The following is an 18,713-nucleotide window of genomic DNA, read 5'->3' on the forward strand; positions in this document are numbered from 1 at the left end:
AGGAGAAGAAGGAGTAGAAAATGAAGGAGGAAGAAAGGGAAGGATGAAGGAGGAAAAAGAAAAATGATATCCCCAGAGCTGTGTCTTCTCAATTTTTACTAGCTCCAGAGGAACTAAAGGGTCCCTGGCCCCCAGCTGTGGCCTTAGCCTTCTAGCCTTCGCTTCTGGCCATACTATGTAGACCCTCTACCCTTAGACAGGGATCCTGGTGGCCCCAGATATGGAATTGCTGCTTTGGCTGCCCAGGGAGCTGCTGTTCTGAGCCCAAAACTTACTTGACCTTCTTCTCTGTGAGCTGCTCCAGGGCGGAGTGGCAGTCATCCATTTCTTTCACAAACTCCAGATTCCTCTTCTCAACTCTCTCTAGGTCCTGCCGCACCTTGTCCCGTTCCCGCACCAGCTGCTCCACTTGCCCTCTGCCATGGGAAGAAGACAGGTAAGATGCAGACCCTACCATCAGCCTGGCATGCCCCAACTGGGCCTATTCTGAGCTCTTTGAACTCCATGTCTGTGTAAATTATAAAAACAGCTGCATTAACTGGGGAGCCACATGTAGACCAAGTGTGTACTAGCCTCACTGCCTCCACAACCACTCCTGGGACACTTTTTACGATTGCTATGTCCACTTTACAGATGGGCATGCAGAGAGGGGGTGGGAGAAAAGGAGAAAAGGGAGGGAGAGTGATAGGGAGAAGGAAGGGGGAGAGGGGGATTGGAACAGGGGAGAAAGGGAGGGGAGAGGGACATGAGAGAGGAAGAAGAGAAGAGAGAGAGGGGGAGGGGAGAGAGAAAGAAAGAAAGAGAAAGACAGAGACAGAGAGAGAGAGGCACCAGCCAAATGACTCATGAGTCTGAGCCTAGAGCCTTGCAGTATGCCACACCTGCAGACAAGCTTAGAACATTAGAGAATTAATTTCTGGGCATGGACACATAAGAGGAGCAGGCTGGCTATTGGTATTATGTTACAGCCTTGCCCTGGCAGCTTGGCATCTGAGCAAGGGCAAGCAAGTCACCCAGAGAAAAAGGTGCTATGTATGTGTGACCTTGACTAGTCACCTGGCCCAAGTGAACAAAGTTCTACACAAGTCATCTGTGGTTCCTGCTACTCTGGAGACTTTTCCCATGGAAAGAGCACTGGGCTTCTCCCTTTTTCTTCTGCTATTTCTATCTGTAGAGCTGCCCAAAGGAAGGTCCATTTGTCAGTACCTGACAAGGAGCGGTCTTTAGAATCAAAGTTTTGGTTTCTGTCAATCATTTTTGAAGCTTCAGAACATCACTAAGAAAACAAAATCTAAATACTCAACTAAACCAAAACCCAATCCAATTAGGATAAAATATGTTATCCCAACTCTGCTGTTTGGAGAGGACTTCCTTCTCTTTTGCCAGCCTTAGCCTGAGAGCCCTCTGGATGCACTTGGAAGCAGACCCCTGGCCCACTGGAGGGGTTTCTACCTCCACACCATTGAGCTCTAGTAGAATGAGAGCTCCAGGACTGGGAAGGTGGCTCAGTGGTAGAGTGCTTGCCTTGCATGCATGAGGCCCTGGGTTTGATTCTTCAGCACCACATAAGCAGAAAAAGCCAGAAGTGGTGCTACAGCTCGAGTGGTAGAGCACTAGCCTTGAGCTGAAGAGGTGAGAGACAGTGCCCAGGCCCAGAGTTCAGGCCCCTTGACCAGTCAAAAAAAAAAAGAGAATGAGAGCTCCAACAGGATGAGAGTCAAGCTCAAGTCCTTAGAACTCAAGTAAAAGGGGCTCAGAAAGGACCATGACAAATAGATCTCTAGCATCTCATCAAACATGAGGAGGAAGTGGTCATCCTTCGATTCTGTGGACACAAAACAAAAGCAGTAACAAGTAAACAGTCCACAAGATCCTTAGGCCTGCCTAGCCTGGACATGTGGAAAACATCTACCTCTTCTGTTCTATACAACTATTTGCTTGCCTTTGCCTCTGAGTTATAGCTAAAGAAAAGAAGCACGGGAAATAGGTAGAGCATGGAGCTTCCACATTCCAGGATAAATCAGTGGGACAGGTGAGAGTAAGGAAGGATATGTCCTGAATTTTCCTGGAGGTGGGCCTGGCCAGCTACACTCCATCCGTAGTTCCACATGGGCTCTTACTGGTGGTAGCTCAGTTCCTGGCGGTAGCAGGCCAGGGCTGCTTGCTGAATGACACCATCAACAGTCAGAAGCTCATTGTCAAGGGCCCAGGTCAGCTCCAAAAGGTTCACTTTCTCTTCCACGTTGAAGTCCAGGCTCTAGAAGGAGCAAGACCCGCTGGACATGAGAAAATGAGGGACATCTCCAAGCATACTCTCTTATTCTCTAGGTCCCAGGGGCCTAGACCCATAATGGCTATTATAGCCAGCACCTGTACCTTTCATAGCTACCAAACTCTCCTAAGGGAGTGACTCAATTGCAAGTAATTCTGATGGGCTACCAACACTGTGCTAACAGTGACTATACTCTAATCACTGGTATATTCAAGGAAGGGTACAACTCAGGCTGGATAGAGTTCTCTTTCCTGAACCAAGTGTGAGATACAGGCAGGGATGTACCCATTCAAGCACCATATAGGGACTAAGACAGAGACCAGGGGAGCAGGATTCTTCTCTCTGGAACCAACAGTTTTAATATCTGTGTAAGCCTTGGAAAGATTCATAGTAGAGGCCTGCTTACAGCCAATACCACCACAAAGCATGAGAGAAGAGTAGGAGGGAGAAGGATCCCAACTCTACTATGTGACTATCCCATGACACCTGAATTACATCCCCCTGGCTGCCCACTAAGGCCCTTAATATTCTTTTGCTTAAGCCATATGAATTGACTTTTTTGTCATTACAAACCAGAAGGATCCTCATTCATCTACCTCTATGACACATAGTCACAGATGGAAGATGTTGTTGTTAGAAAAATGATCTATCAAAAGAGGGCAAGGGCAAGGGCAAACACTTCCCAGAGAGAAGCATCCTCACCCTCTAAGAGATTTTTTTTTAAGCAGGCTGGACTAGATCTTGCATCCTCCTGAGTCAGCTTCCCAAGTGCTGTGATTAAAGATATACAATACCACATATAGGATTTTGAAAAATAAAATTAACAGAACAGAACAAATTATATCATGTGTGTTTTTTCTCATATTTTCTTTTTTTTTTTTAATTATATTTTATTTTATTTTTTTTGTCGGTCTTGGGGCTTGAACTCTGGGCCTGGGCGCTTGTCCCACAGCTCTTCAGCTCAAGGCGAGCGCTCTACCACTTGAGCTACAGCGCCACTTCCGGTTTTCTGGTGGTTTATTGGAGATAGGAGTCTCACGGTCTCTCCTGCCCGGGCTGGCTTTGAACCGCGATCCTCAGATCTCAGCCTCCTGAGTAGCTAGGATTACAGGCGTGAGCCACCAGCACCCGGCTGTTTTTTCTCGTATTTTCAAACAAGTAAACACTACACATCTCTTAGCTCAGTTGGCCAGTAACTAATAGTATTCTTGACTTCAGCTTCTAAAAATTACAGTTACACCCAAGTCCAGTGGCAGGCACCACTAAGAGCCTATAAGATGAGTAATGATTCTTTTCTATATCCCTTAATAAGAGTGATCTATGTAGGTATATGCATTTATTAAAAATCTAGTAAGCTGGGCACCAGTGGCTCAAACCTGTAATCCTAGCTACTCAGGAGGCTGAGATCTTAGGATCACAGTTCAAAGCCAGCCCAGGAGGGAAAGTCCGTGAGACTCTTATTTCCAATACCACTAGAAAACTGAAAGTGGTGTTGTGGTTCAAGTGGTAGCGTGCTTGCCTTGAGCTGAAGAGCTGAGGGACAGCACCCAGGCCCACAGTTCAAGCCCCGCGACTAACAACAACAACAAAAAATCTAGTGAATGTATGCTTAAGATTACACTTTTTGCCAGGTACTGGTGGTTCATGCCTGTAATCCTAGCTACTCAGAAGGCTGAGATCTGAGGATTGCAGTTCAAAGCCAGCCCAGGCAGGAAAGTCCGTGAAACTTTTATCTCCAATAAACAACTAGAAACTGGAAGTGGCACTGTGGATCAAGTGGTAGAGCGCTCACCTTGAGCTGAAGAGTGAGGGTCAGCGCCCAAGTCCAGAGTTCAAGCCCCACGACCAATAAAAAAAAAAAAGATTGCAATTTGGGGAGGGGGGCTGGGGGGGCCCTGGGAAGGTGGCTCAGTGGTAGAGTGCTTGCCTTGCATGCATGAGGCCCTGGTTTCCATTCCTCAGCACCACATAAGCAGAAAAAGCCAGAAGTGGTGCTGTGGCTCAAGTGGTAGAGCACTAGCCTTAAGCTGAAGAACTGAGGGACAGTTCAGGCCCCATGACTGACAAAAAAAAAAAAAAAATTGCAATTTTTGCACCAGATGTGCAAATGCAGAACTTCAGTTAATGACTGTATGCTATAATAGTTAAAGAGAAGTATGCTAATTTGTTAAAGTTGATGTGCAGAAAATGATTTTTAAAATGGGGAGTTATTGTGATATAGCAAGTATATAGCAGTAGACTCAAACAAACAAACAAAAAAGAGCCTATAAGAAAAGGCACAATGGTGTGCCTAGCTCCTGCCAAGTGTTAGGAAAAGAGAGACATGACTGTCTACTACCTAGCTGGGGGTGCTCCTGAAGAGAAAGCACAAGGAATAACAGGATGCTGGGGCTGTTAGGACACAAATACATTTTTCCCTACAGTAATAACTTCCTGATGAAGAAGAAGATCAAAACCACCCTGATGGACTAGGCTTCAAGGGTAGAGCACTTACCTAGCATGCATGAAGGTTTGGGCTTTATTCCCAGCATCACACACACACATACACACATACATATATTACATACTACAACTACTACTACTACTACTACCACCACTACTATTACTACTACAAAACAAAAACAACTGTGGCAAGTATGAGAGACAGTTTCCAAGATGGTCCAATATCCCTGGCCACCTGAGGCCTCCCCCAACTTCCACTCTGAACATGGCTGATTGCCATGGCCAAAAGAATTAAGAAGGAACTCATGTGCTGTGCAGGCTTAAGCTGAAGACACATGGCCTCCACCCTATTCTCCTGAGTTATTTGCTTTGAGGTAGCAGCTGCCAAGCTTTTAAAACATTCTACCAGTCCTAAAAGCATCCCTCATGACAAGAATAAGGCCTCCTGCATACAGCTGGCATCAACCTGCCACCCAGGAAGCAGACTTACAACTTCAGATGGGCCTCTGGAAGACTATGGTGTTGAATGGTGCTAAATTCTCCTCCTCTGAGGGGAACTGAAAGAGGAATACCCCATTAAGCTGTTCCCATACTCCTCACCAAAACTGTGCGATAAGAAATGGTGAGAGTGGAATAGGGTAGAATTTAGTGATAATATGTTGAGAAGTAAGAAAACTAAAACAGAGCAGCATCAGGACAAGCATCACTATCATAGGCTCTGTTGCAGGCTCGGGTAAGAAGCATGAGAGCCCTAGGTAGAAGCCTGGAGACCCCAATAATGTGTTACCTGTATGTCTAGGGCTCTCCCTTTGGTGCTTTCTTCCCAGGGAACAGGTCTTCCAGGTGAGCAGTGATCATCATTGCTCTTGGTGGGGCCAGCAGCCTGTGCTGCTAACTGCTGGTCCCACAGAGAAGGTATTATTGATGAGGTCATATGGCAGAAAGAGCCCTGATGTGGTATAGTACACACCTCAGTGATGTGTCACCCTGTGTCCAAGGCAGGCCACCAACCCTCTCTGAGCTCTATTCACCCCACTGCCAAATACCCATATCAAGGCTGATGTAAGAATTAAGGCTGCAAAGTGTGGGTGAAATTAGGAAAGCAACTCCATTTGTAATAGCCCCACAAAAAATAAAATACCTAGGAATTAACTTAACTAAAGAAGTGAAGGATCTCTATGATGAAAACTTTAAAATCTTGAAAAAGGAAATCAACACAGAACTAAAAAAATGGCAAAACCTCCCATGCTCCTGGATTGGAAAGATTAACATCGTAAAAATGGCAATACTTCCCAAGGTTATGTACAAATTCAACGCAATACCTATCAAAATTCCAACCTCATTCTCCAAGGAAATAGAAGAAGCAATCCAAAAATTCATATGGAACAATAAAAGACCCCGAATAGCAAAAATGCTCCTCAACGGAAAGAACACTGCTGGAGGAATATCAATACCAAATTTCAAACTCTACTATAAAGCCATAGTAATCAAAACAGCTTGGTATTGGCATAAGAACAGACCTCAGGACCAATGGAATAGAATTGAAAACCCAGAAATGAACTTACAGACCTATAGCCATCTAATCTTCGATAAGGGAGCTAAATCAATAGAATGGAAGAAAGACAGCCTCTTCAGTAAATGGTGCTGGCAAAATTGGTTAACTACATGTAGAAAACTAAAGCTAGATCCTTATATATCACCCTGCACCAGAATCAACTCCAAATGGATCAAAGACCTTGAAGTCAAAGCAGACACTCTGAAAACATTACAGGATGGAATAGGAGAAACCCTAGGTCTCCTTGGCTCAGGCCGAAATTTTCTGAATAGAGACCCGGAAACACAACAAATCAAAGAAAGGTTGGACAAATGGGATTGCATAAAGTTGCAGAGCTTCTGCAGGGCAAATGACATAGCTAGCAAGATCAATAGAAAGCCCACGGATTGGGAGAAGATCTTTACTAGCCATACAATGGACAAGGGTCTCATATCTAAAATATACTTGGAACTCAAAAAATTAAACCCCCCAACAACAAATCCTCAAAGAAACAACTGCCCAATAAATAAGTGGGCGAAAGACTTAAAGAGAAACTTCTCTGAAGAAGAAGGATGGCCAATAGACACATGAAGAAATGTTCAACATCCCTAGCCATAAAAGAAATGCAAATCAAAACAACATTGAGATATCACCTCACCCCAGTTAGAACGGCAAAAATCAAGAACTCTAACAACAACAGATGCTGGAGGGGATGTGGACAGAAAGGAATCTTACTTCATTGTTGGTGGGAATGTAAACTTGTTCAACCACTTTGGAAAGCAGTATGGAGGTTCCTCAAAAGACTTCACATAGAACTCCCCTATGACCCAGCAATCCCACTTTTGGGCATTTACCCAAATGTTTACAAACAAGTCCACACTAAAGTTACCAGCACAACAATGTTTATTGCAGCATTATTTACCATAGCTAAGATATGGAACCAACCCAGATGCCCCTCAGTAGATGAATGGATCAAGAAAATGTGGAATTCTATGCCTCCATCAGAAAGAATGACATTGCCCCATTTGTTAGGAAATGGAAAAACTTGGAAAAAATTATATTAAGTGAAGTAAGCCAGGCCCAAAGAAACATAGGTCCCATGGTTTCCCTTATTTGCAATATCTAGTATATGTATGAGTCAAGCGGAAAAGGTCAGATAATGTGATGTCAGGAAAATGAACCCTTAGATATGTATTTTAAGGTTTTTTTCTTTCATGCATGTGTTTCTAACGCATTTATAAGATTATCTCTTTGTTGCTTTGTATGTCCCTCCCCCACAGTATAACCCCTTCTTTCACTATATTTGATGTCAGTATAACTTGTGGAGGAGATGGGGAAAAACCAGTTGTTTAAGGATACAGGTGGACCGGTTGCAACAATGAGAAGTACAAGTTGACATGTCCAAAACGAGCTTTACAACGTCGGTGGGGGAGGGGGGGGAGGGAAGGGCGGGAAAGGAGAAGGATTGGGATTGGGGGGGAGGGGGGAGGCTGGGAAGGGTAAACCAAAGGAGGAGGCTGCAATGCTTGGTAAGAAATGTACGCATTATCCTGCCCATGTAATTGTAACCCCTCTGTACAGTATGTTCACAAATAAAATTAAATTAAATTAAAAAAAAAAAAAGAATTAAGGCTGCACACTTGAAGGTCCATGTAGTTGCCAAGTGGTGAAACATTTAATTCAACATTATTGCTATTTCAGTCAAATCAAATAAAAAAGAAGCAACTAGTCAATTACAAATTGGAAAAGAAATGGAAATGCTATCTGACAACAGAAAAGCAATAAAAGGAGTAAGTTCTGAAATGGAAAAGGCAAGAGAGAGCCTCATCACTGGTCTGACCAGGATAACATCCAAGATACCTCTCCAAGTCAGGAAGAAGTCAGGGGGGATCTCAGAACCATGAGCACCTTTGCTTCTGTCCTCCCTACATCCAAGTTTCAGTGACCACAGCACAGCTTTTGGCTCTCAGAACAATTATATGGCCCATTACCTAAACTGGCACTGAATGACTGAGTTCAGCCCCAAGAAAGCAAGAAGACTATCTTTGTGCTTCCTTAAGTACTGCTTTTTCACACAGCCTTTGGGCACTACTGGCTCACACCTATAATCCTAGCTACTCAGGAGGCTGAGATCTGAGGATCGCAGCTCAAAGCCAGCTCTGGCAGGAAAGTTCATAAGACTTTTATCTCCAATTAAACACAAGAAAAACGGAAGTAGAGCTGTGGCTCAAAGTGGTAGAGCACTAGTCTTGAGCAAAAAAGCTCAGGGATAGCACCTAGGCCCTGAGTTCAAGCCCTACAACCAACAAAAAGAAAAAAACAATAGTTAAAATAAAGCCAGGCATGGTAGCATGTACCTTGAGTTCCAGACTAGCCTGGGCAATACAATCCCATCTCAAAATATCAGTCTGCCAAACCTTCAGCTGTTACCCTGCTCCTTGATCTCTACAAATGGAAGGAAAGAAAGGTAAGCTTTCTTTCTTGACAGATATTTTACAAAAATTGGCCTGTGTGTGTGTGTGATTTTTAACAGTGGATGGTGAAATTTAGAGACAGAAATAATAAATCTAGTTGGCAATATTTTCTTGAGATGGAGGTGGTTGGCTTTCACCAGGCCAGTGCCTATCAGTATCTGACTTGGCAACCCCAGACAGAGCTCCATCCACATCCTGAAGGCTGACCTTGTGGCCAACTCTACAAAAATCTGTAAAATCAGAAAAGAAAGACAGCCTTGTCATGTACCAGTGGCTTATGCCTGTAATCTTAGCTACTAAGGAAGCTGAGATCAGGAGGATCAAGGCTCAAAGCCAGTCTGGGAAAAAAAAGTTCTCAAAACTCCATCTCTAAAATAACAAGCAAAAAACCAGGCTGGAGGTGTGGCTCAAGTGATAGAGCATCAGCCAAATAAGAAAGTTATGCTAGAGCGGGACCTTGGGTTCAAAACACTGGTACAGGCACTCCTGGGGACTCTGGGACAAACTGTGGCTTGCTAAGCAATAAGACTTCTTACTATAGAGAAGGAGATTTCTTATCAGTAGTCTGTGGATTTCCCTCCTTGGTGTAGCAATAGTGGTACAACAAATAGGATGCTAAAACTTGCCTTCAAATGGACTTTTTCAGACTGCTGTTTTCTCAGGCTTTTTTTTTTTTTTTTTTTGGGTCAGTCATGAGGCTTTAACTCGGGGCCTTGGTGTTACCTGAGCTTTCTGCAAGGCTAGTACTCTATCACTTAATGCCACAGCACCACTTCTGGTTTTCTGGTGATTAATTAGAGATAAGAGTCTCACAGAGTTTTTTGCCTAGGCAGGCTTTGAGCTGCAATCCTCAGATCTTGGCCTCCTGAGTAGCTAGAATTACCAGTGTCCAGCTGTTTTCTCAGTTTTATTATCTTAAAATGAAAAATGTCCTAAACTTTAATAGAAAAATTTTGAAGGAAAAAAATGTTTCCTTAGACTTTCCTATATGATTTTTTTTCTTGCCAGTCCTGGGGCTTGAACTCGGGGCCTAGGCACTGTTCCTAAGCTTTTTTTTTGCTCAAGGCTAGCACTCTACCATTTGAGCCACAGTGCCACTTCCGGCTTTTTCTGCGCATGTGGTACTGAGGAATAGAACCTAGGGCTTCGTGCAGGCTAAGCAAGCACTCTACCACTAAGCCATATCCCCAACCCTCCTATATGAATTTTTAGCACAGAGCACAAGCCTACCATGTCCATAGCATGGGTGCTTCATCCATTTTCCTTGGTGAATATACAGCTTCCACTTTTCCCTTTCTTGTTTAGTCCCACCACTGCATGCCACCCACCAGAACAGCTGTAAGTAGTGAATTCCAAACCTTCAAGATCTCTCTGCCATTCTGAATCCCCTCTTGGGCCCAGGCAGCAATAAGTTGCTCAGGAAATGCGAAGCCACTGCCATCATCGACACTGGAGAAGAAGCACAGACCCGAGCACACAGACACGAGGGATGAGGTGGTGGTGGTGGTATGGCAGCCGTTCTCCTCCAGGGCCTGCATATTGAGAAATATACTCTGAGTACCCAGGTATCCTTAAGTGTGCTTACCACACTTTCTACCCTCACAAGCCTCTACTCAGCACTCTCCCTGAAAGAGGACAGCTATGAGATTATCATCTGTTTCTTTTCCTAGAAAAGAAGCAGGACACTGCCATGGGATTTGTCAAGATCACATAATTCTGCAGAATATAAATCTCAACATGAGATTTATACACAGGGCTCCTGATCCCCTCCCCAACACTCTCTTGAGGACTCTTGAGCACTAGAGGCCTCATGTATGAGTAGCCTGTTGGTTCTGGTTAGTACACTGTCATGTAATTGGAACCACAAAGGGATTTTGACATCTCTCCTCCGAGTTAGTAGGCATCTGCCTCACAAAGAAAAGAGCCCAGGAAGCTGCATGTTGTGTCAGGAAAATTCAAGCTGAGGAAGGAAATGGCAGAGGATATAAAAATGAAGAGATAGTTGCTGTCTCCCCAAACAAGGAGCTCAAGAAATCAACCTGACCCAAAGCTAATAAACCAATCACTAAATGGAGTTAAAGGCAATGAGAGACTTCTCAGAAGAAGAGGTAAGAATGGCAAAGAAACAGAGGAGAAAATGCTCATCATCCCTGGCCATAAAGGAAATGCAAATCAAAACAATAGAGATTCCACTTTACCCCAGTTAGATTGGCCAACATCATGAATATTAATGACAAATGTTGGTGAGGAAAGGTGGTGGGGAAAGGGTACCCTATTGCATTGCTGATGCAAACATAAACTAGTACAATCACTCTGGACGGAACCCTATCACACTGCTGATGCAAACATAAACTAGTACAATCACTCTGGATGGCAGACTGTAGGTTCCTCAAAAAACTAAATATAGATCTTCCATACAAGCTCAGGTATACCACTCCTGGGCATCTACCCAGAACATCACAAGCCAGGATATCATAAAGACACTTGCGCATCCATGTTCATTGCTGCACTAGGTCACAATAGCCAAGTTATGGAAACAGCCCAGATAGATGAGTTGATCAAAAAATGTGGTACCTATTTTACAACAGAGTTTACATATACATTAGAAAGAATAGTATTATGTCATTTGCAAAGAAATGGATGAACCTAGAATAAATCATGTTAAGTGAGGTAAGTCAAGCTTAGAGAATGGCACATGTTTTCTCTCATACGCAGAAGCTAGATCTAAGATATACTGAGGCATGATAAATTATACAGCACTCTAGGCATCCACACACAGACCAAAGAAGGATATTCTTAGGAGAGGAACACAAAGGTACAATACCTGTGTGCATTTGATCATACAAAATAATATTTATTGAAATGAACTCCAGGAAATGGAAACAAGAAGCTTTTTTCTTTGTTGCTGTTTTTGTTTTCTTTTCTTTTTTTCTTGTTTGTTCATTTATATGTCTTTGGGAGAGCAAGGGGAGGTACAGAAATGGAGGGACAACTGGGTGCCAGAGGGTCACGCCTGTAATCCTAGCTACTCAGGAGGCTGAGATCTGAGGATCACGGTTCAAAGCCAGGCCGGGCAGGAAAGTCTGTGAGACTCTTTATCTCCAATAAACCACTCAGAAAAGCCAGAAGTGGCACTGTGGCTAAATTGGTAGAGTGCTAGCCTTAAGCTTAAGAGCTGAGGGACAGCTCCCAGGCCCAGAGTTCGAGCCCAGTGACCGACCAAAAAAAAAAAAAAGAAAGAAAAAGAAAAAGAGATGGGGGGACTAAGGGAAAACAAAGGCAGTAGTGGTACTCACTGGACATTGTTGAAAATGAACTATACAATTTGTGGGAGAGGTAGGAGGGAAAAACTGAGAGAGAACAAGAGAAGGGGTGACATTGTCCAATGAGAAATGTACTCTTTACCTATTTTATGTAACTGTAACCCCTCTGTACATCACCTTTAGAATAGCAATATTTTTTTTAAATGAAGAGGTAGAATGGCCCATGCAGGATCCCACATTTTCCCAGAACTCACTGTCACAGCTCATGTCTGAGCCCTGCTCAGGTTTGTAACACAGGCCAACAAGTCTCTCAGACAGAAAGCTACCTATAAAGTTTTAGTAATATAAAAATCCAAAGCCATGCGCAGATAGCTCACACCTGTAATTCTAGCTACTCAGGAGGCTGAGATCTGAAGATTGCAGTTCAAGCCATCCCGGACAGGAAAGTCCATGAGACTCTTATCTCCAATAAACCACTCAGAAAACTGGAAATGGTGCAGTGACTGAAGTGGTAGAGCACTGGCTTTGAGCTGAAGAGTTGAGGGACAGCGTTCAAGCCCTGAGTTCAAGGCCCATGACCACCACCAACAACAACAAAAAAAATCCAAAGGGCAAGAATTATTTCCCACTGTTTTTCTGTCCCAAGTAGATGGCTCACCAACAGACTCTGTTGTCTGGGATCACAAGACAGAGGGTGGCAGAATTTCTTGTATACTAGGCATCTGTGCTCAGAATCTCCACGTTCCCACCACACCCAGAAACACTGCCCATGTCCATGCACACATACATGACCTCTGCGTCAGCCCTCCTCTCCAGGTACCAGCTCTAGGGTCTTCTTGCTCTTCCCAGTATTACAAGCCTGTCCTGTCACCTGAAATCCTATCTCCATCACTTACCAATCTGTTTTTTTCCCCAGTGTGTCGTGTCCTTTCCTTAGACCCCCCAAAACACCTGCAGCGATTTCCCAGTCCTTACTATCCTGTCCTTCCTTACAGCATCAACATCTCCTAAGCAGAGCTCGCTACAGATTGAGCCTTTTTTGTGTCTCACCACCTGTTCTTGCTGTCTACCCAGTCCCTTAGAAATGAGCACTTGCTGAGCTATGTGGATGCTTCACTATCCCTGTCTACTGAGAGATCCAGGGAAATCCCCAAATGTTCTCTCCCAACTCTAGTGTCAAGAGAAGAGTAGTGCTGAGGCAAATCTATTTGAGGTTTGCCTCCATGAGGCCAACCAAGTCACAACATGCCAACAGAGACACTGAATTCTCAATCCTCCAGCTTAGCAGACCACTATGCCATTCTGGCACCCCAGCTGGTGCCCCAAAACAACAGTGAAGATGTTCTGAGACAGGAGGCATCAGAAAGGTAGGAACTCTGTGCTCCAAACTCTACAGAATAAAGTCAAGCTTCCCTTGTCCCAGTCTGGCTCTGTGTGTGAACATAGTGTATGTGTGGGTGGGGGGAGGGGAGCGGGGGTACAAATGTGGAAATGGTACATGTACGATGAGTATAGGCTTATGGGGAATATGTATATGCTGCAACTATACATGTATACAGTGTATATACAATGGTACACAATTAAGTGGGTGTGTATGTACGCGGTGGGTATACACATATAGGTGTCTATGGGTATAGGCACATTATGCAGCTGTGTATGGGCTGTGTGTGTAGAGTACAAGGTAGTAAGAAAAAACAGCTCAGAGTCCACAGTGCCCAGAAGGATGGGAGAAACTCAACATGAATGGGAAGGGATAGGACCTGAATTGTTCATGAGGGGGCTACAGCTTCCTGCACATTCCAGATTGTGTGACCTATGCAGGAGATAAGGTCATCAAGTAAGAAGCCCATTGCTGAGATGCATTTGGAACCCACAGTCTTCCTCATGTGCCAAGCTGGCTCAGGTGCAGCTGCTGACCCCTCTATTTCAGTCACTGAGGACCCATTTCACGGACCAACAGAGGCATCAAAGCACAGGGAACAAGGTGCCTTCACTCAAGAGGAAACCTCCAGCTTGACCAATACCAAGCACAACTTGGCAGAACTCCGATCTTTTTTACTTTTTTTTTTTTTAAGAACTGGAGATGAAACCCAAGCCCTGACTCTAGTTTCTCACCCATTCTCATTATTTTAGTCAGAAATTTCGGCTCTCAGATGAACATACTCCAGTAGAGGACAGTACTAGTTGTTCCACACCATATCTACCAGCGGACACATCCTGTGCTCTGTCCCCAGAGCAATCCTGGTGCTGAGGACAACGAAGTGCCAGACCAGAAGCCACTAAACAAAGCCACTAATTGACACATCTCCAGCTGCATGCGAGGTAAAGATTAGGAGGATTGCAATTTATCCAGTCAGCCTGGACAAAATGTTAGCAAAATCCAGTATTATTCAATAAGCTAGGTATAGTTGTACATGCCTGTGCCTAGAGCTTCATGACAGACCACAGGTAGGACTGCAGTCCAAGGTGGGCCTTGGGTAAAAATATGAGACCCTACCAGAGAAAGAACTATAGAAAAAAAAGTGCTGAGGGTGTGGCTCCAGTGGCAGAGTGCCTGCTTAGCAAATGAAAAGTGAATTCAAATCCCAGTATTGAGGGGAGGGATAGTAATGGCCTATAGTCTGTTGTCATAGAGATGTACCACCTGGGTGAGATAAAAAAATCAAGACTGCAAGAAGGGCAGCACACAATTAAGGCACCCTGAGAACTAATCTGAGATAAGCTACAACATCCTCAGCAACATCCTCACTTCACAATGAGGAAGAAAGGAGGGAATGGTTTCACTGAAAAGTATTTCTATATATTCCATATCTGTGAGGACCCAATGACGGATTGTCATGTCCCACACATTGTGCATTATCCTCTGGAAGCCCTGAAGTCTGAGCTGTCCTCATTCTATGCATGACCTTGGAACTCAGAGAAGTTGATTATCTTCCTCTCATGACTTGACAGATCAGTTAATTCACTCAGTGTCAGGAATGGCAGGTATTATAGGGTTCAACATTTAATTGCTCTATTTTACCTGGTAATGAGACCAAGGCCTGCTTGGTTTGATCGGAGTTGAAGATTCTGGAAGTGAAGCAGGTTCATGACTAAACAGGCCAAGTTGGAATTCTGCAAGACTCACTCTGCCATCGCCATCTTGATCCAGTTTGTTGAACAGATCCTCAAGTTCCTAGAAAAAATTCATCAGTCTTCAGGCCTGGAGGGTTATCAACCTTCCTGCCTTTGGCTCTAAGTGCCTAAATAGGGTAGTCTGTTTGTTTTTACCCAAAATTAAGATTATCTAAGACTGTCTACTTAGGTTTTGGGTTGAGACATATGTGCCCACTGTGAGTGAGAAGCATCTGAACTTTCTAATTCCACAGATATCCAGTGTCGCATGGGGATAGGAACTTGCTGGACATTAAGCTGATGTACACAGAAAATGTAATTTGTAGTCCTGCAAGGGCATCAAGTTAAGAACAAATGTGGCAAATTGGTACCTACCATATCACAGCTGCTGCCTTGCCTATTCCCACTGAAGAACATGGGTACAATGACTGCTGGGGGGACCCAGGAAAGCTGAGAGGTGGAACTGATGCACGCAGAGAAGGGGAAAGGGTAATTACTGCAGCCAGAGCAAAAATTATGAAGGTATACTGCCTAATATGCTTGAGAGAAGTTTGTGATACTAGGTAGAGATAGACTCTCAAAAGTGTCTTGGACAGAAGCACTGAGAGTACAATTGTAGACTAGAAAGTGACAGATCTGAGTTAGGAGTCTGAAGGGTGAAGTGATACTCCAGACGCAAGTAAACTGGGACCACTATAGAGAGTAAATCACCAGCTGGTCTACCTGGACCCCTCACCTCTTTCTCAAGTCCATGAAGCCCAATGCTCTGGCAGACCACAGCCAGCTCCTGCTCATTCAGATGACCACTGCTGCCAACCCCCAGCTCTTCCCAGATTTCCCGGACTTGATTCTCAGGTGTGTTGGAGAGATTGCATGACTTCCGAGGGATTCCAAAGACCTCAGAACCCCAGTTTTGCAGCTGGCCTGAAGCAAGAAGGATTCAGAGTAAAAGCCCAATAAATATATAATGTGTCTCTTACTTAGGTCCTCGCCCAAGTAGAGGTGTCTGAAAAGGCCCCCTTCCATATTCAACCAGCATCAGACTCATCCTTTGCTGAAGCCCCACACTCTAAAGCATCATTTTCTCCCATCACTACCCTCTTCAAAGACCGCTTACCCTTACATCCCAGGCTGCACAGATCTGGCTTTAAGGACTCAGTTTCCTCCCCAGAAGTCTACTGATACCTCCAGTTTTTCTGGTTAGTGAAGTACATTAATACCTTCATGTTAATACCTTCTTCTGAAATGCCTATATGTTTTCAACTTTTCCTATGAGGCAGTTTAAACACAAGACCTCAAAATCTTTGATACTACCCATCAGTAAGTGGAGTCTGTGGTACTTCTCCAGCGCACGCAGCTTTGTGACAACTTCCACAAACAGAACATGCAGAACAGATGCTACCCATGAGGCTAACTCAGCTTTGCTTGTGGGGCTCCGAGATGTTATGCTATGAGAAAGTCCAGCCATGCTGAGAGGCTACTCCAAGGCAGACCTCATCTAAGACCCTAGTCACACACGTGAGTGACCGCTGACATCTCACATGACTTCAAACTCGGCCTTCATGCTTCTCAGTAGAGACCTTGGATATCACAGAGTCCAGTCTAAGTCTTGTCAGCTCTAATCATTGCCTGAGCACTCCACCCTCTTCCTCAGAGAAGCTCTGCACCAGTACTGTAAAACATGTGGACTTTGTGGCTGAAATGAATATCACTCTTGATCCCAATCTCAGTAAGACCTTCACCTCTGAGCCTCAGGCTGTACAGTAAGGAAAGTGGTGCTGGCTGCTTTGAGCCTATTGCCAGGGGTGGACAGGTTCTTCAGGGCTCAACATCGTAACTATACACTCCTCTTACACCAATGTTGTTGACAATCTTTTCTCACTAATATAGCACAGAGTTCTACAACATCTATGGTCTTTTGCCACACATACGGGTCTTGTTTCCACAGTTATACTCTGCCTAGACCAGGTGGAAATTAAGTAGCATCTTTTTAAAAACATTTTTTTCAATCACAGAAGTATACAGTATTACAAGGTAAGTCAAAGGAGAAAGGAAATCCCCTGCCTCTAGACTCCCTGAAATTTTTTTTTGCCTGATCAGAAACAAATTTTTTTTTTTTTAGTTGCTCGTGGGGCTTAAACTCTGGGCTTGGGCGCTGTCCCTGTGCTCTTCAGCTCAAGGCAAGGGCCCTACCGCTTGAGCCACAGCGCCACTTCCGGTTTTCTAGTGGTTTATTGGAGATATGAGTTTCACGGACTTTCCTGCCCAGGCTGGCTTTGAACTGTGATCCTCAGATCTCAGCCTCCTGAGTAGCTAGGATTACAGGCGTGAGCCACGGGCGCCCGGCTCAGAAACAAATTTTTATGTTACATATCCTACAACTACATGTAAGACATATGACACCTCAGAAAATGTGGATGGACTTCCCATTCTGATCATAGCTATTCACCTCACTTCCATTTCCAGCCCTGGATCACAGGGACATAGCAATGCCAAAAGTTAAGCTGTCCTTTTTCCAACCATGCAGTGTTTTTTGGTGGTCCATGCCTTGTTCTAGCTGCTGGCCTTTGGTTGCTACATTAGGTTTTTAAGACCAGGATCCTGTCTTATACTCTAATGGGAGAAGAGACAGAGACAGTGGGTGCCAATGACTGCTTCAGGTGATTGCCATAGTACTGTGTATAATGGGCCTATTGGAGACATCACCTGTGACATTCATTTATAAAGAAATTATTCTTGTGGCTATACCCTGTCAAATGACTCCAGACTCTGAGCTATCAAACCACTAGTCAAACATTGGCTACAGCATTACCTTGTGCTTCAAATAATTCATTCTGAGGTTCTTTGGCACTATCAGTTTCTTCATCTGACTTGAGGCTCTGAAGAAAACATAAATAGAAGAATATGAATCCTTCAATGAGAATTGGTTTGTGCAGACCACCAGGGACATGCAGAATAGGACATTTTAGGTAGGAGAGGAACAACCAAAGATGCACTCCAGGCTGGCAACCCTACAATGAGATCCCACAAGGTATGGTCCCCACTGAGCAGCATGTATTATGCCACATGGATCAATGCCTCTCAGAAGCACAGGACTCAAATATAGGAAGGGCATGTATTTCTTTCTGCACACTCCTTAACATGAACCTAAGTTATTAGGAGTTCACATTGAAAACACAGTAAAAACTTCACACTCTAACAGAAGAAAACTGGGCTCCCAACATTAGCATGAAGCAGTGCTACTAGCTTCAAAAGCCAGCACTTGACAGTAGCTGGTCAATATTCCAGTCATAGGATACCTCCCCCACCCCTAATCCAATGAATCTTGTGAAATCATGGTCCTCTGCACTGACCCTTATCATGTATTTCAGGTCAGCAAACAGAAGGTGAGAGAAGATCTCTGTGCTCTCTCCTCCAACAAGGGCTGTAGAGATGTACACTGTATAGCAAGCATGCAACCTTGGTGGCCTTTGTAAGCTTGCATATAATAGTATAACAGACAGAGCCATTGAGAATACAAGACTTAAGTCAAACCCTTATGCTCCAGTGGCCAAGAAAGTAGGCCAGAGTCAAAGTCTGCTTCTGACCAAGATTTGTATGTCCTCACAACTAAT

General features: G+C 44.2%; 1 protein-coding gene across 4 annotated transcripts in view; it reads right to left on the minus strand.

Moving 5' to 3' along the window:
• Ninl (ninein like) overlaps window positions 1–18,713 on the minus strand; it is a 139,842-nt gene that overhangs the window by 53,255 nt on the left and 67,874 nt on the right. For 3 of the 4 annotated variants that reach the window (XM_042666513.1, XM_042666514.1, XM_042666512.1), the window contains exons 6-11: window positions 17,912–17,978; window positions 15,836–16,023; window positions 15,008–15,160; window positions 10,081–10,254; window positions 2,121–2,257; window positions 276–416 (exon numbers count right to left, since the gene is read on the minus strand). In XM_042666513.1, coding sequence (XP_042522447.1) covers window positions 276–416; window positions 2,121–2,257; window positions 10,081–10,254; window positions 15,008–15,160; window positions 15,836–16,023; window positions 17,912–17,978 — 860 coding nt within the window. The remainder of the gene's footprint in view (window positions 1–275; window positions 417–2,120; window positions 2,258–10,080; window positions 10,255–15,007; window positions 15,161–15,835; window positions 16,024–17,911; window positions 17,979–18,713) is intronic. The other variant, XM_042666516.1, reaches the window with a different exon arrangement.

The sequence above is a fragment of the Dipodomys spectabilis genome, unplaced genomic scaffold (genome assembly GCF_019054845.1).
Source record: "Dipodomys spectabilis isolate Male_0828 unplaced genomic scaffold, ASM1905484v1 ptg000365l, whole genome shotgun sequence".
NCBI classification, from domain to species: domain Eukaryota; kingdom Metazoa; phylum Chordata; class Mammalia; order Rodentia; family Heteromyidae; genus Dipodomys; species Dipodomys spectabilis.